The sequence below is a fragment of the Phymastichus coffea genome, unplaced genomic scaffold, assembly GCF_024137745.1.
Source record: "Phymastichus coffea isolate CEN01 unplaced genomic scaffold, Cenicafe_Pcof_1.1 PCOF00010, whole genome shotgun sequence".
Lineage (NCBI taxonomy): Eukaryota > Metazoa > Arthropoda > Insecta > Hymenoptera > Eulophidae > Phymastichus > Phymastichus coffea.
Genome location: NW_026706821.1, coordinates 1,945,127 through 1,970,315, shown reverse-complemented (window position 1 = coordinate 1,970,315; position 25,189 = coordinate 1,945,127). Strand labels below are relative to the sequence as shown.

The window sequence follows — 25,189 nt, the reverse complement described above, 5'->3', positions numbered from 1 at the left end:
TTCAATCAAAAACCCAAACCCTTTAGATTAAAATTTAGATACACAGCCTAGTTCACAGCAGTCACTAGGATCCGGGAGAGGTGATGGTACGCACAACAACAACCCAGCACACTAGTAGGAAACCTAGCGAGTGTCGCAATGGAGAATGCTTCCGGAGTGCTAGGGAAATTTAGAAAAAAAAATACACACACGCACACGCACAAACATACACACACACGGTAGAAGGGGAGGGGGGGATAAAACATCACAGAAGCATAAGAAGTGGGAATTTAGTGGTCATGGCGAGTCCCATACACGGGGAGTATCTAGCGCATCTCTACGGTGCATTACCTACTCGGTAAAAAAAATACACTCATACACAATACAGGAGGGGGGCAGGATCATCGGGACCCCACACTTGTGCCGTCACCAGGACGTAGAATTTTACGTAGAATCTGCATCCACGATAAAAATCGTGGTTGCCATTCAACTAACAACGTTACCCTTCAAATAATCTTTGGGTGGGTTACCCCGCACACACACATGTCACGTTATCTTAACGTAGAATTAGATGAGGAATCCAAACACGTAATAAAAATAGGAGTTACCATTAAAAAATAACGATCATCTTTAAACGACTTTTCAGGGGGTGGGGGTTAACGGGGGGGGGGGTCATCGGGTACGTTAAACATCATCTGGACGTAGAATTTAACGTAGAATCTGAATCCGCAATAAACATCAAGGTTAAAATTTATAAAAGAACGTTATCCTTGAAATGACTTTTGGGGGGGTTATTTGAGGGTGGGGGTCACCCCGACCCCAGACATGTTATGTTATCTGAACGTAGAATTTCACGAGGAATCCGAATCCATGATAAAAAATGGGGATTCCCATTTAAAAAAACATTGACCTTGAGATGACCTTGACGTGACATGACCAAGGTTGAATCCAAGGTCACCAAAAGATGTCCCCCTTAATATTGAGCAACTTTTGTCTGAACTTTTTTTTTATATAACGCTTAGGAACGGAGTAATTTGAGAGTTTCGAGTGGTGATAAAACATTTTTATTTGAAAGGCCTTACACCAGAAGAAATCACAGTTGAATTGAATGCCGTTCATGGCAAGTCTGCCCCTGTGTTTAAGACTTTATAACTGGGTAAATGAATTTAAGCCCGGCCGTACAACAACAAAAGATGAGCCTCGTTCAGAAGGCCCCGTAGAAGTGTATACGCCCGAAATGGTCAATAAAATCCACGATATGGCGTTGAGTGATAGAAGATTAAAATTGCGAGAATTACACTCCTCGCCAAAATTAAGGGAACAAAAAAATTTGTCAAATTTTTGGCTGATTTTCAACAGGCGGTATTTCAGTGAGAAATGGTCGTACAGGAAATAAAAAAATAAAGCTGTTGAAGCTTGAAGACTCTAGTTTTCAGTTTTTTTTGGTTAAAAATTTTTTGGAACTCCGTATTTCATGCAATCCTTATACAAAGCGAAAAAAAATTATATCCAAATTTTTTACATTTTGTTTCTTACTCTACGGGCATGGAAAAATTTGTTCGAGCTACGCCATTACATAGGTCTTTCAGCCTGTTTATTCAGCTTCACGCTGCTTTTGCGGAGCTCAATTACGATCATTTGTCTCAGAGATATCGAACTTGGAATGCAAAAGGATACTTTTGCATTCAAAATTCGATATCTCTGGAACTACTGGTCGCACAGCGAGCGGACAACGAATTTCATCATCTGCATAAAATTTCCGATGAAATACAGTCAAACGTTAGTAAATAGAAAAATTTCTTTCCATATCTAACATTGAATTGAAAAAAGTGAAAAAAAGTGAATTTTCCCCTTTTTTGGTTACTTGACTGTATCTTCAGTAATATGGGCGGGAAAGGTACGGTTAAAGTAAAAATTTTACAGTTTAATGTCCCCAAACAACCCCCTAAATTTTTGGAGCGATCGGTTCAGCGGTTCTTCCGGACCAATTGATATAAAAAATTAAAGGAACAAGGATTTTGTTCCTTAACTTGAAGCAAACTTTTTAAAAAACAAAAAATTCCATTTTTTTTATCTGTTTACACAATTTTATGTCTGCTTACACAATTTTATTTCTGTTTACGATTAATTTTGAAAAAAATTGAAAAAAAAACATTTTTTTTCAAAAATCAAAAAAACCAAAAAAACTGAAAACTAGAGTCTTCAAGCTTCAACAGCTTTATTTTTTTATTTCCTGTACGACCATTTCTCACTGAAATACCGCCTGTTGAAAATCAGCCAAAAATTTGACAAATTTTTTTGTTCCCTTAATTTTGGCGAGGAGTATAATTCTCGCAATTTTAATCTTCTATCACTCAACGCCATACCGTGGATTTTGTTGACCATTTCGGGCGTATACACTTCTACGGGGCCTCCTGAACGAGGCTCATCTTTTGTTGTTGTACGGCCGGGCTTAAATTCATTTACCCAGTTATAAAGTCTTAAACACAGGGGCAGACTTGCCATGAACGGCATTCAATTCAACTGTGATTTCTTCTGGTGTAAGGCCTTTCAAATAAAAATGTTTTATCACCACTCGAAACTCTGTTTTTTTCCATTTTTCAAATAAACCAATAACTTTCTGTTCAACCAACGCTCACGAAAAAACGATTTAATGAATCGAGCTGAAGCTTTGTACGATATCTAGTTAGTAGTATTGCTTGCCAAAAACATCATAATTTAAGCGTGACGAGCGCTATCTCTTGGATTTTGTAAAGACTTATTAACCCCCCCCCCCCCTCGTATTAACGCAAGGATCCCCTAAGTAAATGGACGCGCACAACAATTACTAAATCTTCTTTTCCTTATAGCTATATTTTTCAAGTGGTAGGCTATTTGCTCAGCTTATCTTTTCTGAGAATCAGAGTAAACCTTGAGAAGAGAAACTTTCCAAAATATTTTCACTAATCTAATGGCATTCCAAATTTTGTACAATAAGGTGCACTTTTACCGTAAGTTAGAATAAAACACAATATTATTATTAGTTATTCGACACTACAAAATAAATTTTCAATTAGTGATTTACATAAAATTTGGAAAGAGGAAGAAAATCTCGTGCTTAAAATTTTTCTGCGATTTTTTCTCTAGAATTGGCAAGAGATCAAAAATGTTATTAAAATTTCGAAATTTTATCAATAAATAATCGTTGGAAAAAATTAGAAAATCCATTTTATTGTACTCCTGATGTATAGCATTTGAAAACTCTTGGAAAGAGCTTTCAAGTGCGCTGCCGTTTATCTCTGTACGTTAGTTTTAAAGAAACATATGAAACTTCAAAGTTTGAACAATTTTGCTTGGAGGGGTGTGAAAGTACGTGAGAGTCAGTGTAAATTATCGGTGGTAAAAAAATTATAAGTAACAATAACTAAAAAAGTAAAAAATATATAGCAATCACTAAAATATAAAAAAATCGAAAGAAAGACTATCTATATTCATCGATCTCCGCGTTGGTGATAGTCGGGCAACATAAACTCTATTTGCGACGGACAAACGATCGATTTGCGGATGTACGTATATGAATTGCACATTTGGCCATTATGTTGACATTTAAGTATTTTTTCTTAAATATAATGAACTTTTATAAAAAATTACTATAAATAATAAGTTCTTAGAATTAAGCAAAGAATGTAATCTAATTTTGCCAAAATATTTCAAGCAATATTTTAATTTTTCAAAACTTGACAATTTGAAAAGTCAAAAAAATTATTCAAAACTTTTCAAAAAAATTCTGGTATATTCTGAGTGATTCTAACTTTTTCTTCATTTTCATATTCCCGAAAAGTTCATACTTTTCAAGGAAATCATTCATGAATGTCTGGGTAAAAGTAACATCATTAATGCGCCATTTTAAACAGGATATCATTTTCCTGTACACCATTGAAAAGAGGAGATCCTAAGCTTAAAAATAATTGAATTCGAAATAATAAGTTGAATAGCATGAATTATGATTGCAGAAAGACCGATATACTGGGAGGGGCGATCTCTGGCCAAACGAGTTAATGATCCTGAAGCTATCCTTTTTACATTCACACGTGGTCAATTTTCTTGAAACTTTAGGTAATTACAGCGATGAATAAGGAGAGAGATTCTACCAGAATATCAAGTAAATGGAGCGTAGATATCAAGGAAGACGGAATATCAATATGTTAGCAGATTACTCATGGTCCTTGAAAAGAGATTTACCACTAGAACTTAAAAAAACGGAAGAGAAATAAACTTGAAAAGATTTCCGATAATTCTGAAAGTACAAATCATCTTTACCGCTTAAATCATTATTTGAAGTAATACGAGGGTGGTCCGATAGGTACTTAGCCTACAAAAGTAAAACGAAAATTTTGGAAAAGTGGCGTTTTATTTTTCAACATAGTCTCCTTTTAGTTCGATACACTTTACCCAGTGATGCTCCAACTTCTTAAACCCGTCTGAAAAATACGTTTCCTCGAAGTCTGAAAAGTAGGCTTCCGTGGCAGCGATTACCTCCTCATTCGACTCTTATTTCTGCCCGGCAAGTGACTTTTTCAAGTTTGGAAACAAAAAGAAGTCGCACGGGGCTAAATCTGGAGAATACGGTGGATGGGACAGCAGTTTGTAGCCTAATTCGACCAATTTGGCCATGGCGAAGGCGGAGGTGTGAGCCGGTGCGTTGTCATGGTGGAAGAGCACTTTTTTCTTCGCCAAATGGGGCCGCTTTTTCTGCAATTCGACGTCGAATCGGCCCAATAATTCGGCATAGTACAGCCCTGTGACCGCTTTGCCCCTCTCCAGGTAGTCGATGTAAGTTACACCTTGTGGATTCCAGAAAACGGTGGCCATCACCTTTCCGGCCGATGGGGCAGTTTTCGCTTTCTTCGGAGCACTTTCGCCGGGTAAAGTCCACTGTTTCGACTGTTCCTTGGTCTCTGGTGTATACCAGTGGATCCATGTTTTATCGACTGTCACGAAACGACGCAGAAACTCCTTCGGATTGCGCTTGTAGCGGTCCATAAGAATCTATAGATAATAGATTGTTTGGTTTTTCAACCAATATAGGCTGCATTATTGATGATATCTTTTTTTTGTATAATATTTCGTACGTTGACAGAGATCACAGCGATTTATAGTTTTGGCTACTTTCTTGCGAAGTTTGTAGATATAAAAATTTTCTTGTAACATTTTCGTAATTTTTCTAGATCCAATATGACCATAAACTTCATGTATTTCTTGGATCAATTCTTGAACAATTATTGGATCGCGAATGTCTCTCGAATGTTCGATGACATCTCTCCTGCAAAAATAAGCGGGAAAATCTGTGTATAAATAGGCCCACCTTTGCACAGGCTAGCATTCACTTCTAGCCTTGCAAGGTGAGCGCATGAGCCTGAATAAACTTGGCTAATACCTAAGTTCTTTCTCTCATTGTGATTAACTGAGCAAGACTGTTCCTTCCTTATAATTCGAGCTCGACTTATAGAACATCTCGCGCTATAAGAAACTTGGGCCGAATTATATCCTATCCAAGAAAGACTTTAGCTCTGCTTATGGGACAATTCGCACCATAAGAGACTAGGGCATTGTCTGACTTTCCCTGAAACATTGTACTTATTTATATATATTTGATTTATTTATTATTATTAGAGTACATTTGATTTATCTATTTATTTTATTGACAAATAGAGTAAAATTATTAGAAACAAATTCTTACTCATTAGCTTGTGACGGAGAATCACGGCTCGGCCGTTGCTCTCCGCCGGGCTCTCACCGATTCCCCGTGTGCCTCGCCGAGCTGAGAGAGTGCGCCAGTTGAGCACACTCTAAATGCTCCGTCTTGCTCTTTCTTTCGAGGTGCGACGGCAACGGCGGTGATTGGAGGGAGCCAACGTGGAGAGCGTAGCGAGAGAGAGAGAGAGAGACAGAAGATAGGGGAAAGCCGGCGAGTCGCTGGCAGACCTGCACGCGCATCTCGCCGGCTTGAAGAAAGAAGATCGGCAGTATCTGCTGGAGAGTCGCACGGTCCGCCGCGCGCACACAATTTTCTTCAACTACCTTGTTTGTGTTTGTGAGTTCCCGCGCCCTCGCCGAAGATTGGAGTTATATGTGATACGTGCCCGGTGCACGGAGTGCTCGCTTAGAGTTTGGCAGAAGTTGCGGAGCCGGCACCGGTGCACGTGGGCGACCGGCGAGGTGACGCGGGCGTGTGCGCGCGTGCGGCCATCTTGGTGAGCCTGGTGAGCGCGAGTTTCGTACCGAGCTGTTTCCCTGGGCGGAACGAGGCACGGCACGATACATATATACACACACACACACACACACTCCTCGTAACAACAGCAGACGAGTATACCCGAAACGCATTAACAACAACCACAACATCGGAAATAACAGTAGTAGTAACAACAGCAACAACGACAACAGTAACCATCGCAACATTCACAACAGCAACACCAACATAACAACCACAACAACAACACCGCAACAGGGAACAAGGGAGAAACGAGGCTACGAAGGAGAGCGATTGCCTAGACACCCCGCCTTTATTTTGCAGAGCGTTTTGGAGGTCGACGAGCGCAGAAGTATCGAGGCGGACAACGGAGCTAACGTGAGGCAAGGTCGGTGTGGTGTGTTCTCTTTCTCTCTCTCTCTCTCTGTCCGAGGCGCCGAGTAAACACCTCGCAGTTCGGCAGCTCTGCCGATTGCGAGGTCGTTCATTATTGTATCTCGGGTCGTTTTATTTTTATTGTAACCTTTTCATTTTTTTGTATTTAGATTTTCTTTGATTTGTAGTTTCGCTTTATTTTATGATTTTCTTCCTATTTTGTATTTCTTTTATTTATTCATTTTGATTATCTTGTAATTTCTTTTCTTTGTATTTTCTTATTTTATATTTTGTTAGCCAATTATTTGAGTTGATTTGGTTATTTAATTTTGCGTTGGCTTTACTTACTCTTTTGTTTTTATTATTAACATAATTATTATTAAAGCTTGTTGTTACACCTACTCCCCGCCCCCCCCCCCCTTTATTTACCTATACAGTCACTCCTATCCTGAATACAGCGGTCCGCGTACGATTAACGCGCGTGCTCGGCGTGTTATTTAGCCGCGGGAACGATCTTTGCTTCCCGAATCCCCGAGAAATAATTTGTACGGACAGTCACGAGCCATCCATTGAAGGACGACTGGATTTCACCGTTACAAGCTAGATACGAGAGTTCGAATTATTATTATTTATAAGTGATATGAACATCACATTTGGAAGAGTAGGTTTATCTTTAAAATTACTCAAGTTTTGATTGTAAAATTCCTCTGAAATAGCAGAAACTTCACTACCCGAATCAAGTAGTTAAGAATTTCAACGCTTCATGATCTGTACGAATAATTATTTCTTTCGCACCTCTTAGATACGTTTCTAATTTTAAACATGACCAAGCTACAGCTTATAGTTCTTTTTCAGTTGGAAAATAATTTAATTCTGCTCCTTTTAGAGTTCTAGATATAAATGTAATAACTTCTTCATCACCTTCATTATTTAATTATGACAAAGCAGCGGCTATAGTATGATAACTGGCATCAGTAGTTAATATGTATGGTTTATTGGGATCAGGAAATTTTAAAGTAATTGTATCAATAAATATTATTTTCACATTATTAAAAGCTGTTTCATGCTCAGGTAACCATTGATAGCCTCTACTCTCTTGCAATAAATTCATTAAAGGTCTACATATTTCAGCATAATTTTTTGCAAATTTTGTATAGAAATTAACAAATCAAAGAAAGCTTTGCAAGTTTTTCAAATTTTTTGGAGCTTTATAATTTTGAATTATTTCTAATTTACTTTTTTGAGCTTTTATACCTTGTGGAGTAATAATATGTCCTAAAAATTCAATTTCTTCTTGAACTAATTTAGACTTTGAAAATTTCAACGTACGAGGTGTGTTCAAAAAGTAACGAGAATTTTTAAATTTCGCGGGTTTGGAGAGTCCGCTTGTATAAAATTTTTTTTTATTATGTTAGTACACATGCCCCAGAAGTACGATAAAATTTTCAGCAATATTCATTGCTTACTTTTTAAGTGGCAGCCGCTAACGTTAGACGTGTTTTTCGAGCTCGGCGATTTTCGTTTGTGAAAAAAAATGGATCAAAGAATTTGTATTAAATTTTGCGTAAAAAATGAAATAAAGTGTAGTAAAGTTTGTCAAATGTTAACAAAGGCATATAGTGAGTCTGCTATGAGTAAAGCAAGGATTTATGAGTGGTATAAGCGTTTCCAAGATGGCCACGAAAACGTTGAAGATGACGAACGATCCGGACGCCCAAGCACATCAACAACCGATGAAAACGTGAAAAAAGTGAAAGAAATGGTTATGAACGATCGCCGAATCACAATCAGAGAAGTCGCTGATGATGTTGGCATATCAGTTGGCTCATGCCATCAAATTTTTTCGAATGTTTTGGGTGTGAAACGTGTGGCAGCAAAATTCGTTCCAAAATTGTTGAATTTCGAACAAAAACAGCGGCGAATGGAAGTTGCTCAGGAGTCGCTAAATGAAGTCAATAATGATGCAGAACTACTAAAACGTGTTATAACAGGTGACGAAACATGGGTTTACGGATATGATGTCGAAACTAAGGCTCAATCGTCCCAGTGGAGGCATTCTGGATCGCCAAGACCGAAAAAGGCTCGACAAGTGCGGTCGAATGTGAAGGTTATGCTCACTGTGTTCTTCGATTTTAATGGCATAGTGCATTATGAATTCTTGCCACAAGGTCAAACAATCAATAAGCAGTACTACCTACAAGTTCAACGTCGTTTGCGTGAAGCAATCCGAAAAATACGCCCGGATTTGTGGCAAAACAATTCATGGCTTTTGCACCACGATAATGCGCCTGCTCACACTTCATTGCTTGTTCGTGAATTTTTGGCCAAAAACGAAACTGTAACGATGCCTCAGCCTCCATATTCGCCAGATATGGCTCCATGTGACTTTTTTCTATTTCCAAAAATAAAGAGAACATTAAAAGGCCGTCGTTTTACAAGCATAGATGACATTAAAAGCGAATCGCTGAAAGAGCTAAAAGCTATTACAAAGATCGAGTTTCAAAAGTGTTTCGAGGATTGGAAAAAGCGTTGGCATAAGTGTATTGTATCCGAAGGGGACTACTTTGAAGGCGACAACATTAATGTAGATGAATAAATAAATATTTTTTTCATAAAACGAAGATTCTCGTTATTTTTTGAACACACCTCGTATAATTATCTCTTCGACAACATGTAAATAATGTTCGTAAATGATGAATATGTTCATTGAAGGTTTTAGAAATACATTGTATATCATCCACAAATGGTATAATGAATTGTCTTAAATCGCTAATTGACAGATTTAAAGCTCTTACTAAAGCTGCTGTACTAGTACATGTACCGAAAGGAACTACATTATATTCGTAGGTATTACCTTCGATAATAAATGCTGTATATTTATTACTTTCTTCATCGAGAGGAATTTGCCAAAAACTACTTGTCAAATCAAAACTAGAAATAAATTTTACTCCGAAACAATGTTGAAAAATATCATCCATATGTAGTGGGGCTTCATAATCTTTAACTAATTTTTTATTTAATTTTTGAGCATCGAAACAAAATCGCACTTCGCCAAATGTGATGTTCGTATCACTTATAAATAATAATAATTCGAACTCTCGTATCCAGCTAATGAGTAAGAATTTGTTTCTAATAATTTTACTCTATTTGTCAATAAAATAAATAGATAAATCAAATGTACTCTAATAATAATAAATAAATCAAATATATATAAATAAGTACAATGTTTCAGGGAAAGTCAGACAATGCCCTAGTCTCTTATGGTGCGAATTGTCCCATAAGCAGAACTAAAGTCTTTCTTGGATAGGATATAATTCGGCCCAAGTTTCTTATAGCGCGAGATGTTCTATAAGTCGAGCTCGAATTATAAGGAAGGAACAGTCTTGCTCAGTTAATTACAATGAGAGAAAGAACTTAGGTATTAGCCAAGTTTATTCAGGCTCATGCGCTCACCTTGCAAGGCTAGAAGTGAATGCTAGCCTGTGCAAAGGTGGGCCTATTTATACACAGATTTTCCCGCTTATTTTTGCAGGAGAGATGTCATCGAACATTCGAGAGACATTCGCGAATTTTCAGAAATGAGTTTTCTTAATTTACAAGTAAATAACCATTAATATTAAGCTTTTAACACATGTAAACTTTACAAAATTTGTTATTTGTTGATTTCATATAATATACAACTATCGCAAATAGCGTCGTCAAAAGTTATTAACTAATATAGTTAATTAACGTGATATTACAATATTTACAATAGAAAATTATTAAATTTTTATATAACTTTATAGTTGATTGAATTTGGAAGTATTTTCTAAAAATAAATATTTAAATTAGTTGATAACATTTGAATTATAACTAATTTTTTATATTTGTAACGGTTTTTCCTAATCTTATAATGCAATTATTAGATTAATTATCTAAGATTCCTAAATCATAAAGCTATCATTATCAGTATAAAATTAATACTTTCGTTTTATATACAGCTTATTGTTTAAATAAATTATTAATTGTTTATTTACTAATAACAGTTATTATTCAGCTGTTATTAATGAAACCAATTCTTACTCATGTTCTATACTTATTCATGTTGCATATGGATTATTTACATTTTTTTAATATTTCATAATGTTCGCGTAATAAATAAATCAATTTTGCATATTAAAATTCATTATTATTTCATAATTAAATGCAATTTGTGTTATTATATTCTGAATCTACGTACTTAAATTTATATAATAAATACTTTGTTATATTAAAATTATCTCTAATTAACATATTTTTCTTAATATCTAAAATCATTATATCTATATCTATTACTTTTTGACGTCACGCTATTTATTTTGATTTGACTCTTACATGAATATAATCGAATAAACAGTGAGGTAGCGCCGCTTAATGTATTGATTTGAATAAACAGATAGATACGTTAGACTAGTTGCAGTAATTCAGTGATTTAATAAATAGCTCATAAATAGGACCGTTACACGCTTAAACAGCGTCAGACATTGCTCTGAAGTTGTCTCACGGTTGCGCTTGTTGTCCGGAGTGAGCAAACGCGGCACCCATCGCGCCGAAAGCTTTCTCATGCCCAAAATTTCATGCATAACATGACTCACGCGGTTTTTTGAGATGCCTACGATCTGAGCTATCTCGCACACCTTCAATCGTCGATCTGGCAATACGAGATCGTGAATTTTTGTCACGTTATCCTCCGTGGTAGCCGTTTTCGGAGCACCTGGATGTGGCTCTTCAAAAATCGACGGCGACCACGTTGAAACTCGTTAAACCAATTTTTCACGGTCGCCATCGAAGGAGAAGAGTCACCGTACACAGCATCCAAGCGCTTTTTGATTTCGCTACGCGATTTCCCTTCCAAAAACAAGAATTGAATCACCGACCGATACTGCTCTTTTTCCATTTTTGGAACGGACACACTTGCTTTCACACGCTCTCAAAAATATACTACAACTCCGATCCGGCTGAAATCTTGACAGTAACCATCGAGAAGGTTGTACTACGTGATAGAATATTTCTTTTGCGAGAGTGGCGCCATCGGGCGGTGAGGCTAAGTACTTATCGGACCACCCTCGTATTTAATGAAATCTGTGTATTTGACCAGGAAATAACCTTGAACATAACCTGATAAGGTGAAACTGACATCGGATTTGGAGTGAACGCCGCGAAAACTTTTTAGAACCATGATTTCAAGTTAGTTTTGACGAATTCTGTGAATTTGACCTTGAAATGACTTTCAACCTGACCTGATCAGTTTAAACTGACCTCGGATTCGGAACCAGCGTCCTCTAAAACATGTACATACATTGGTCTTGTTTTTGGTACATAGCATTATTTTTTGTAGGACTGTGTTATTATTAAGAGAACTTAAAATTTTCGTAGGCATATTGTGACTATCATCATACACCATTCGAAATGATCAAAGCGAGCATTGGTAGAACGATTCTCTTGAAAAATATTCATCTGTTTCTTCAGCGATGTCGCAGAGTAGATTTAATAAAATTCTATCTTAAAAAAATTATGAGTCGCCGATATTCAGCATTCCCTGCTAAAACAAGAACATTCAACCGGATTTCAAATTCAATCCGTTTTGAGTCTATTTTTGAATCCTACAAATGATAATTTTAATTCATTAAAGTAGAATGAATCTCAATCCACCTTAATGGTTTTTTATCCCGAAATTAATTTAACATATTATAATAATTAATTTTAGGATAAAAAAAAAATTAAAGGAAATTCAGATCAATTCCACTTTAATAAATTTTAATTGTCATTTGTAGGATTCAGAAATAGTCTCTAAACGGATTAGATTTTCAATCAGTTTGAATCTCCTTGTTTTAGCAGGGTTGTGACTGGTTGATACTAAGAAAAAGTGCGAAAATTTGAATTTTTGTATACTATAAGAGATCTGTATTAAATATCTTTGAGTGCGAAATTTATATTGCAGTAGTAAAGTCTATTTAGGTATAATTAATATATAAGAATCTGTAAAAATGAAAATTTGCTGTTATAAATTATTTCAAGAAAATGATGAGTCCATTTCCCAAAAGTGTCAAAGAAGATAATTATCTGACTATCATCTTTACTTTGATAACTATTTTACTAGTCCAGATTTTGTCAATCACTTTGTGATGGGAAAACCGCTTTGCTAACGATTTTCTCTTTATCCGTTGCTTTTCGGTACCTACACTACTCATGTTTAGTTCATTTGTTCACAGTGCTGTGTAACGATCCAGTCTAATTTGCCTTTTCTTTCGTTTCCCACTACGAAACAACAACCCGTCATTCATAAGAAAACCGAAGAAAAGTTGTATTAGAACTAAGGCGCTACTTCACATGTACGTGTAAATGTGTTAGGTTAGTTCGTCGAAAATCAAGACCATATAAGGAGCATGGCGTCACGAGCGTGGGAAATTGTTTACAATGCAAAATCAATAACTGCAAAGTTTTTTTTAACGAACAAAAACATTTTTCAGTCAATTTTCATGTGCTAATCTCGAATCTCGAGTTATTATAATCATTCAATATATATTTGTTAAATTAATCTTATTTGTAAGGAAATATCGCTAGTAGTTTTGCAACAAATAAATATGATGCAAATTCAAATTTACAACAGTGATCCTAGCATCTTAAGAAAGAGAAGCAAGAATCTAATACTTTAATAACTGATTTTTAACTGAGTTATCAATAAATAAAAAACTTATAATTTATTTAAACAATTAAAATTCCGTTGCGAAATAGCGATCCAACTGTACATACATATAAAATTATTGATAACGATTGTTACCCGTTTGTTGATTTTAAAATGGCTAAAAGAGGAATTTACGAATTCATTATTTAATTATTATTCAAAAACGGTTTGATAATTTGGTAGTTTTGATTTGGATAATGTTCCGATGATCACAAGTAGATTTTAATGTAAAAATTTTCCATAAATTTATTGTAAATTTCATATTATTCTCTTATCTAACTATAATCACTTATAATTTTAAGAAACAATTTTCCTTTGAAAAGGGATTTATTCTAAAAAATTCGTTATCTTCTACTTGATTTTGTAAGTAACTAATTATTAATTGCGAGCGAGCCATTTTACAACAAAATCCGTGCAAAGTATGCGAATATCAAAAATAGCGTCGTAGGGGCTACTAAGCGTAAAAAGGAGCCGTTTTCGTAAGTATAAATTCGTTCAGCAAGAGGTCTTACAATCCTGCCTTGCCTAGCAGCGCGAGCACTATTTGAAATAAAGACTCAGCTATTTCCTGAGACCGAATTTCATTATTCAGTGGTGAGTCTGCTATTCCTTTCTATATGATAATCTAAGCGCTCAAGTTATAAGACTCTCTTTTATGAGAAAAATGCAGTCTTAGATTATGTCCTCTTTCAAAATTAATATTGCCTGGAAATTGAACTGAGTATTCTTGCGGCACTGTTGGGCTTTTCCTCGATAGATGCAACAGTACTTCGTTGTATTTCCAACGGCCCATCGAAGCAGCGAACTACGTGGATAACACTATGTTCGCTATTCAATGATCGCAACAATATCAAAACACAAAGTACTTTTACGTATAAAATTCTTGCTTACTCTCGGAAACGCAATTATTAATATATCTTAGAGTCCGAACTATTTATTTAGATAACGTAGGATAAGGATCAAACGTTACAGCTGATTGGCGGAGCCGGGAGTGAGAAGCATTGCATATTTCGACGAGTCGTGAAAGTGAAGAGGAGGTAGCACGACGTGCGTGCGAGTGTCTGGCCAGATGTTCACTCTCTTCAAGGCAGGACCCGTACATAGTAGCAGCAAGAAGACCAGACATTTGACAACTTTGACAATTATTAAAAATTAAAAAAATTTTTTGAAAAGTTCTGAACAAATTCCAGCGTGTTTTTTAAATAATTCTAAGAGTTTTTTCTTCGTTAAAATTTTATCATCGTTTTCGAGTGAAATATTCCAGAAGTTTTTGACGATTTTTCTAATTCAGCCACCATTTTGCGTGCTTAAAACTTTTTTTTCAAAATTTGAACCAATATAATTTAGAGCTCAGAAGTCGAGGACACCATATTTTAACTCCAAACAGGAAAATTTAAATAACTTTAATGTGAAAAATTAAGAAGAATAAAAGCTTTTATTTAAACTCTTTTTTAATAAAAAATTGTACATAGAATTTGACAGGTAGAGTTTACAAAAAATCTGATCAAAAATTCTGAAAGCTCATTAAATTCCACATTGAATATGTCTGGTCACATATTTTGCTCAACCCATTTTCAAAAAAAATATAGACGTTGAAAACTGACGTAAAATTTTGTCCATTTAAGACTTCGTGGGGACTCAGCCATCTCCGTTTCTCGACACGAAGCGGCAGCAGTGACCACGTCGGCTGAAGCAAGCGCTCGAGATGCGCGCGGGGAGCTCGCCCGCTAGTCGGGATAGCATGGCCGTAACGATCGCACGCCTAAACCTCGCCGCTCAAAAGTTATCGCCAACGTGTATTAATCTTGTTCAGTTAAGTAAATTTAGTTACCAGAGAACTCCCGTGTTCTCTCTCATTCCGCTGATCCTCCTTCATGGCACAATAGTGGCGATTCTGCCAGGATCCCAGCGAATTTCGTTTTCGTCCTCGTGGCTGAAAATCTAACGCCTCAACGTGGCACGCGCAGCCAACAAACGGCGTTATACCAGATACCAGTGCCTACAAACAAAGGTTCGCGGCCGATTACACGCGCGTACGCCCGGCTGCTACATAAGGCAGTGACTCAACCTCAGGAAAGGACAGGCACGGCACCCGCCTGTGAAAAACCATCGCGAGTGTTAGTGAGACGCGTGCAATCATGGACGACGCCACAATTTCCGACACACTGCAAAACGCTGTAATAAACGGTACGCCACCAAATACGGCAGCCGGCGGAGGGATTACGTCGCAGGAGCTGACGGCTCAACGAGAGGCGCTCCAGCAGCTGCAGAACCAGGTCGCATCGAATAATGCCAACGCAGCCGGAATGTGCAAACTGCCCCCGGTGTGAAGGGATTCCTCGGACACCTGGATTCTGCATGTGGAATCCATGTTCGCTTACCATAACGTAACCTCCGACGACGCACATTACAAACTCGTCGTCGCCGCCTTGGACTCCGCCATGACCAAGGTCCTCCTGGACGTCGTCCAGCGGCCACCTGCAGACGGCAAGTATAGCCATTTAAAGGCGCAGATTATCGCGCGCTTCGGCCAATCGGCGGAGCAACGTCTGCCTACACTCTACAACGACGTGTGGGTCGGGGGCCGTAAGCCATCGCACGTGTTGTATGAGATGCGACGACTCGCTGGAAAGAGTATCGACAAAGCGGCGCTTCATGTTCGGTGGATCATCGCGCTGCCACCCACATCGCGGGTGCATGCGCCAGGCCACCCTAGATAAACTGGCTGAGGTAACTGACAAGATTCACAAGCTGCCACTCGCCCCGGTGTTAGCCGTTAGTCAAAGCCCGCGCGCACACTCATCAGTCCGTAGAGGAGCATGCAGCTTTTCTTTGGCGAACGAGATTGCTGCCCTGCGTGACACCATATCGCAGCTGCTCACGGACAGTGCCCAGATCCTCCAGGTGGTCACCTCGAGGCCAAACTCGCAACAGTACGGTCGAGGGCGTAGCCGTAGCCGCGGCCACGGTGCTCGCCCTGTTTTGCCGGCGCGGGCGGCTGGCTCATGCTACTACCACTACCGCTACGGCACCGCCGCAGAAAACTGCCGACAACCCTACTCGTTTCAGAAACCCCATAGAAACTAAACTAACGTCCGTCCTGGCGGCGCACGGCAGCGTTTTAGCCGCAGAAAACCGCCTACATGTTTTCGACAAGACCTCAGGGTTGATCTTCCTGGTCGATTCGGGGTCTGTCGTTTCAATATTGCGTTGTTGGACAATAAGATCCCTAGGTTCCCTCACTAAGCGAGAACTTAGCCTCACCGCGGCAAACATATCGCCGATCGCTACATACGGGCGCAGCACCATGCTCACGCTCAACCTGGGCCTACACAGGGAGTTAGCTTGGCCTTTTATCATCGCGGACATCCCTGTCACCATCATCCGAGCCAACTACCTGGGCCACTCGGGCCTCGTGGTGAACCTCAAGAACATGCGCCTTGCCAACGCAACGACGTCCCTCAGCGTCCAGGGCCATGCCTGTGCAGGGCCTGTGCCCGTGCCTAAGCGGGGGCGAGGTAACCAACAGGAGATTGTACGATTAGCTGCTCGTCGAGTTTGCGCACGTGATGCGCTCCAGTCCACATCGTGCCAACGTTGGCGGATCCGAGGTAAGACATCGCATCATCACGAGGGGAGCTCCGGTCTTCTGCAACCCACGACCTCTGCTTGGCGCCTGGCTCCAAGGAGCCAAATGGGCCGTCAAGGAATTGGTTAACCAAGGCATCGTCCGAGACTCTTCAAGCCAATGGGCCAGTCCTCTTCATTTCGTGGAAATGAGCCCCGGCGTCTACCGTAACCTCAACGCCGTTAACGAAACGGACCGGTTCCCGTTGACGATTATTTCAGATCTGCTGCACAGCCATCTGGGTTGCGTCGTGTTCTCGGTGATCGACATCGAAAAAGCTTTTTATCAGGTCCCGATGACTCCAGAGGATATCGCCAAGACGGCCGTCACAACTCCTTTCGGCCTCATCGAGTTCACCATTATTATGCCTTTAGGACTTCAAAACGCACCGCAGACTTTGCAACGTTTCCACGATTCGCTATTCCCAGACCTGCCATTCGTCCGGTGGTATCTCGACGACGCGATCATATTCTCCAGGAACTACGAGGAGCACCTGCAGTACCTGCGCACGGTCCTCCAGATTCTGCACAAGTCCGGCCTCACTGTTAACCTGAAGAAGTGCCAAATCGGTCAAGAAGAGGTCACCTTCCTCGGTCATGAAGTTTCTCAGCGTGGGTTCAGGCCTCCTCCCCGTAAAGTTGATACGATCGACCGCATCCCAAGGCCAAGGACTTTCCAGGAGCTACGCAGTTTTCTCGGTACGGTGGATTACTACAGGCACTGCATCGACAAGGCGGCGCACATTGCAGTGCCTTGAACGACCTTCTTCACGGCGCGCCAAAGAGCAAGAAAGCCAAGCCGCCCAAGTATACCTCGACTAATGAGAACGCCTTTCTTGCCTACAAGGAAGCCCTCCGTAACGCAACAACAACCTCGTTCCTGGCTTCCGACTCGCAGCTCGTGCTGTCTTCGGACACCTCCGGCATGGCTCTCGGCGCTGCTTTGGAACAAGTCATCGATGGAGTCAAACGCCTTGTAGGTTTCTTTTCCAGGATGCTGACCGAAACCGAGAAATGCTACAGCACATACGACCGAGAACTGCTCGCGGCCTACGCATCTGTCAAATTTTTTTAGCGGTTTTTGGAAGATCGAGTATTTACACTCCAAACAGACCATAAGCCGCTCATTTAGGCAAGCAACCAGCCACCCAGCAAGGCCATTCCTCGCCAGCAGAGGCACCTCGACTTCCTGCTGCAATTCAACGTCGCCTTCGATCATGTAAAAGGAGAGGACAACGTCGTCGCAGACACCTTGTCGTAGGCATTCAGGTTGGCATGCCTTCCGGCTTGTTGGCCCGTGATATCACCGCAGCCCAGCTGGTGGACGACGAGCTTCCGTATCACCTCAACAAGGGTCTGCTCGCCTTGCAAGAGCTCGAAATCGACGGAGTCAACCTCGCCTGCTGCATCCGAGATGGCGTGGTCAAGCCATACCTGCCACGTGCTTTGCGTCGTAAGGCGTTTGACGACCTGCACTTCCTGGCTCACCCAAGCCCCCGGGCTACGGCAAGGTTGATGACAACGAAATTCACCTGGCCACTCATCGGTAAGGACGCCAAGAATTGGGCACGCGCGTGCATCCCTTGCCAGCTTTCCAAGGTCGGCAGGCACAACCGTGCAGCGCTCAGCTCATTCAACATACCAGACAACCGATTCGAGCATGTCCACATAGACCTCATCACGCTGCCACAGATAAGGAACTATCGCTACTGCCTGACGATGATAGACCACTACAGCAGATGGCCAGTACCTATACCGCTCGCCGACATTACCGCTGAAACCGTCGCTGCAAGCTTCGTCAAGGAGTGGGTGGCACGGTACACATCTCCGGCGCAGGCCTCCTCAACGCCTAGGTCAATGCCCAACATCCTGCGGAAGTGAGTATCATTCCCTGCGTGTCCCACAAAAGTCACTAAAGGGGAAGTACCTGTGGGGACTCAGCCATCTCCGCTTCTCGACACGAAGCGGCAGCAGTTATCACGTCGGTGGAAGCAAGCGCTCGAGACGCGCGCGGTGAGCTCGGCCGCGAGACGGGATAGCATGGCAACGATCGCAAGCCTAAACCTCGCCGCTCAAAAGTTATCGCCAATGTGGCCTGTATTCTTGTTCAGTTAAATAAAACTAGTTACCAAAGAACTTCCGTGCTCTCTCTCATTCCACTGATCCTTCTTCATGGCACAATAACTTAATGGATTAATGAGGTTCCAGGTTGACTGTAGACGGAGGATCGATTTGAAAAAAATAAGTGTGTATAAAAATCACGGTTCTTTTCATTTAGACTGAGTTTTCTCAGAGCTAATGAATTTCTAGAAAAATCTGGAGTACTTTATCGGAAAGAGTACCTTTAAAATTATAAAAATATGTCCAGCTCAAATTAAAAAAATTTTTTTTTAATTTACAAATAGCATTAATTACTAATCTTTAAAGAGCTATATGCTACGAATGGCATACTGAGTCAAAACGCGCTAAAATATAAATAAGTTATGAATTTAATTCTCAGGTTTAAGTTATTTTTACCGTTAGTTATTTGTTTAGCTTTTAACAAATGGATCCTGTTCCTTGGGATTATAATAACGAACAATTTTAATTATTTATTTAATTATTTAGAAATATATACGTTGACTGTGTAATTGATACTAACAAGGAAACGTTCCCAACCCTCTGCTTCCAATTTTGCTGTAATTTGGATAGGTTATAGCTTATTGACAAATAAAAGAATATTTTGCATTAATGGTGGGAAAAGCTTTCTAAGAGGTGAGTCACCCTCGAAAATTACCCTTGAGAGCAGTATTCTAACAATATTTTTAGTTTCAATTAATAGAAAACTGCTCTGAGAAATGATTTTTGAGGATGGCTTTCACCTTTTAGAATGCTTCCTATTGATAAAAAACACTTATCTTTTATTTTTTAATAAGTTAATACATATCCAAATTACAGCGACATCGGAGACGGGATGTTGGGAATGTTTCCTTGTAAGTCAATCAAATGAAATTTGAAAAAAGTTATTGTTTATGAATTTATTTATGTTACATCTTTGTATGATCAACATTTAGCCTATATTCGAATAATATGTGACTATGTCAACCACAAAATTAAACCTATGTTGTTATATACAGTATATATATTTTGCATATACTTGCTTTCCAGTAATTTAAAATTTTTTTAAATATTGTATTATCAATTTAGAAGAAATTAATTTGTGATCTGATATTAGTCAAAAAGCTCCAATATATTTATTAGTCAGATATAGTAATTAATGTATAGTAAATTAATAAATTTACTTCAAATTAGAAAAATGTATATATTAATTTTTTTCAAATTTTGAAAACCAGTTTATATATTATACCACTACTTACAGCAAAGACTGACTATTTCCAATATATTTCCATCGTCATGTACATTTATAGAAATATTTAACTGATCATCTTTTGTGAGTGGAGCATATTCTTTTGTGAATGTATATTCACCAAGATATACACCAGAAGCCAAGTCACCTTGTTCAGATGTGTCGATGCAGGCTCTATGTGAATGAGTGAATTTTAAAAACCAGTTGTAAAATTTAATTAAACATGTCAAAAAAAGGATAGTTGAAATTTAAATAATAGATGCATATTTACACTAAATGCTACAATAACATCAAATAAATTATAATTACCTCCACATTTTACCATCATGAAAAACAATGCAGTCATAACTAGGACCAAGATCTTTATATTTTTTTTCTAAATTTGTCAAATATTCAATACGTGCTTCAAGATCTTCTTTAATTAATTTCTCTTGTACAGTTGATATTTGCCCATTTTTACTTTCGAATTCCTAAGCATATATGAAAGTACAATAAACTCATCAATAATAATCAAACTTTATATAGGTTTTCATCATGAAAACAATTGAGATTGGCACATCATATAAATGGGTTAATGCCTTTGTTCTATTAGAATGCACCCAATTTAAATATAGAAACAGATGTAGCTAAAAGCAAGCTATGATGAAATGTGACCTAATTTCTTATTTTAACTGAACTAATAACGATTATTATTTAATCAATTAGAGACATTGAATATTTACCTGTAAAACCCTTGTTGCTTCAACCAAAGCTTTTTTATGTCCTTCATCCCAAAATTTTTTTTTTCTTGCTGTTTCAATTCGTTCTCGCAATTTATTAGGATACAAAGAATAGGCACTTTTAATTCCAAGATGAAATTCTCCTGAAGGATTATTCCACATTGATGGTATCTAATATAAATCATTAGCTTAATAAATTAAATTGCATTTCATACATTTACAAATAAGAGAAAATCATATTGTATTTATTTTAAATAATATGTTTACCTTTAAGCGTCGTCCAGTTATACCGATTAAATAACCATCAATAGTTTTAACAATTTTGCTGGTATCAACATCCCCATGACCACTACAGTCAAATCTCTCAATGATTTTGGGCTTTCCTTCTGACGTAATCTATATACACAAGCATTTTTAAAAACACAAAATATTGATAATCATAATAATTACATATTCATTAATATTTTAATTAATAAAATGGTGGTTTATAGAATAAAAGAGTATTAATGATCGAAAAAAACAAACAATAATTTTACCTGTAAGCCTGGTGCTCCTGGATCAACACCAGAATCAAAAATAGCAATAATTGTACCCCTCCCATCATAGAAAGGATATTTAGTAAGAAATTGGGTTACACCTGTCTCTTTTTTTGGAAGAAGACCCCAAACAGGAAAATTCAAATCAAGACTTTCTGCCATCTGTATAGAACAGGTAATAAAAGTCTTATCTGCTGTAGCTTTCTAAGAAGAAAATGAATGATGTAAAAAATACTATTGTAAAATTAAACTAACAATAAGTAACAATGAGACGATGTTAATACTGCTAGTTATAGAATATCTTATTGCTTTCAAATGTTTTATGTACTTATATTCACTATTAAATTTATTCTAACTGTCTATTCTAACTGGTCACGAAATTGTTCCAATCTCAAAAAAATAATGCAGTAATTGCTAATATCTGAGTGTAATTTGAAGGGTTGTAGCAACAACTACATGTAAACTTGTTCGTTTAACGAAATTTGGACCTGACAAGATATGATAAACGTTTGTTTTATTTATTCCTATTCACTCAGATACAATGTTTTCTTTCTACCGTTGTAAGGATGCTTCTGATTCTGTTCACGCTGAGGTTTCGATAGTTTATTTATTTTGAAAAAAAAAGAAATCCTCAGCTCCTAGAGTGCTGTTGAGACCACCCACAGATCAGCACAGGAAAATAGTCAAAATAAATTAAAAAAAAATTTTAATAGAGTCAAATTTGCTCGACTCAGCTATATTAGCGAAATAATTTGCTCACATTAATTTTTTCAACAAAAAAATATTAAATTATTGTTTTTAGGCAAACTTTAATCGATTATATTATGTTCAAATATCAATATTTGTTCAATCCCATATCTTGAAAAATTGCTCACTATCACAAGAAATTTGCCCCGTTATGATATATTTGAAAAGTAAATTATTTTTTATAAATTTAAATAATGTAGTTAGTATCGTAAGTAATTCAAACAGTCATCCTGCGCAGGCGTCAATTTGCAGAGTTGGCTGCGGCTGCTGATTAGTGTATGTATATTATTTAAATTTCTTTATAAAAAATAATGTACTTTTCAAATATATTATAACAGGGAAAATTTCTTGTAATAGTAGGCAATTTTTCAAGAATTTAAGATTGAACAAATATTGATAGTTTGGCAAGATATCATCGTTTAAAGTTTTTGCGTAAAAAAGAAACACTATCATATTTTTTTTCTATTGGAAAATATAATGAGAGCAAATTATTTCGCTAACATAGGTAAATCGAGCAAATTAGACTCTATTAAAAAATTTTTTTTTCATTTTGAGTATTTTCCGGAGTTAATCTGATGCAGTTGACTTCACTACATATACTTGGGGGAGTGTCCACACGGGATTCCTCTTCCTTTGGCCCCGGTCACATAGGTACACCCAACGTGGATTGAATCGCGCCCCCCCCCCAGTTAGGTTGGTATGAGAATTCCGTCGTTGCATTGAACGAAGAAACCGCGGGAAAATTCAAAAATGAAAATTCGTTTTAAGATACGATAAAAAGCTAAAACGTTACTAATTTGTTTTTAGGTTTAAAATTAATTGTTTGCCGAACAATGAATTTAGATGCATGATTATTTGATTTTAGGTTTTAATTATATAATTTAAGAACGAGCGTTATACTATGGCCGATCTGAAAACCACCGTTACGGACTGAAAGTAGCACTCATAGTCTCATACCAACCTAACTGGGGGGATCGCGATTCAATCCACGTTGGGTGTACATACGGATGCGGACGAACACGGACGCGAATCGCAACTCTAATAACATCACTAAAAATATCTTGTTCGATTATTTAGTACCAACACTTCCTGTACCCTGCTAAAAAAGTTCCATTCATTCCTATTCGGGATCATTCATATTCAATGGTAATCAATGAACTGAATGGTTCAATGTTCCGATGACGATTGAAACTGAATGATTTTCAATAATACTTCATGGTAAGCATAACTAATAGTAAAACTTACCATTAAATTTAATAGAATTCAATCTTTCTGAATAATACTTTGTATAGGAATGGTTTCAATGATAATCTATCCAATTGCATTGAATGAATATCAATCACAGTTCAATAAAATAATTAATCAATGATATTTTATTGTATATCTTTCTATGAATTTTAATAATTTTTCGATACAATAATTGTCCAATCATATTTTATTGAATCATATTATATGGATATTAATTTTTATCCAATTACACGGTTGGTCAATAATATTTTATAGAATGGTTTTCCATATATGCCAATATGAGCAAAAGCAATACTGTAACTATAGCAATATTTCATTTAATAGTTTTTTTTTAATCTTAATGATTGGTCAATATAAAAATAACCCAATCGCATTCAATGAGGTATAGTATTCTATAATTTCTTATGAAAGGCAAACAAAAAAATTTCAAATATTTTCAATTGAATATTTTTTAATGAAATCTAATGATTGGTAAATGCAAGTAAAACTCAATCGTATTCTATTGAGAAGTTGTTTGTATATTTTTGAATAATCCTTCATTCTACAAACTTATCAAATATAATTTTATTCTATAATTTTTCATTAGATGATGAAAGAAAAAATTTCCATAATTGAATGATTTTTTATAAATTTGAATAGTTGTTCGATACTATAATTGAAGAATCGTATCTTATGCTTTGGATATTATAATTTTATATAGGTCATGAATGAAAAAACTCCGTATATGATTTGATTGAATAGACTTTTATCAATTTTAATAGTTTTTAAGTAAAAACATATTCGAATATAATTTTTAATGGGTATTCGATTTTTTTTCAATTGTAAATAAATGGTTTTTTATGTACATCAACAAATTACAAAAATTGACATGAACATTATTATTGGATTTCAAATGAATTGGGCATTTTGCATAAATATCTAGCATTTCTAACGTCTACCAAAATTATTTTGCAATCTATTTCACCAATGGGTTTGATGAGATCAATCTCGTTTTCGCTTTGAATTTTTCGGATATGAGTCACTCCTTCAAAACTATTGATAATTATTCAACGCCACAAAAATCCTTGATTAAGCAATAACAAACTATTCATACCTATTCAATGAGATTAATTTCTGTTATTGCATAATATTGGATTGATGTGATCTTCACATTAAAAACTATTCAAAATTATTCAACGTCAGAAAAAAAGTTGATCATGCGATAAAAGACCATTAATACCCATTCAATTAGATTGATATTTTCTATTGCATATTATTAAAATGTTAGGACTTTCATATTCAAAACTATTGAAAATTATTCAACGATACGAGACTTGAATGTTGCAATAACAAACCATTGATATCAATTCAATCAAATTGATTATCGCATTCGAATGGTTTCAAATCTTCGATTTGACCACGAATTTTACCATTGAAATCGATTGGGTAACATACATGAGAAATTTCATTGAATCCTATTGAAAACCATTACTTTAATAGTATATTTTTCTATTGATAATGATTAATCTCGATTAGGAATCAATAGTAATCTATATTATTGGAACCAATAGTATTTAATATCTTGACATTTCTTGTTGGATGAGGAATCATATTCAATGGTCATTTGGAGTGTTCAGATCGAAGATTGAAAACCATTCAGAAATTCTTCAATGGTTTTCAATGGAACTTTTATAGCAG

The 25,189-nt window shown here is 37.2% G+C and overlaps 1 protein-coding gene across 3 annotated transcripts in view; it reads right to left on the bottom strand.

Moving 5' to 3' along the window:
* The window catches only part of LOC131671514 (tripeptidyl-peptidase 2), a 250,352-nt gene extending 227,998 nt beyond the window's left edge, over nt 1-22,354 (bottom strand). The window contains exons 1-6 of one of the 3 annotated variants that reach the window (XM_058947999.1): nt 21,773-22,353; nt 21,518-21,679; nt 21,249-21,377; nt 20,985-21,152; nt 20,572-20,732; nt 20,273-20,436 (exon numbers count right to left, since the gene is read on the bottom strand). In XM_058947999.1, coding sequence (XP_058803982.1) covers nt 20,273-20,436; nt 20,572-20,732; nt 20,985-21,152; nt 21,249-21,377; nt 21,518-21,679 — 784 coding nt within the window. In that variant the 5' untranslated portion in view covers nt 21,773-22,353. Of the gene's footprint in view, nt 1-20,272; nt 20,437-20,571; nt 20,733-20,984; nt 21,153-21,248; nt 21,378-21,517 lie in introns of all 3 variants that reach the window. The other 2 variants (XM_058948008.1, XM_058947988.1) reach the window with 2 other exon arrangements.
* Nucleotides 22,355-25,189: the final 2,835 nt, after the last annotated feature.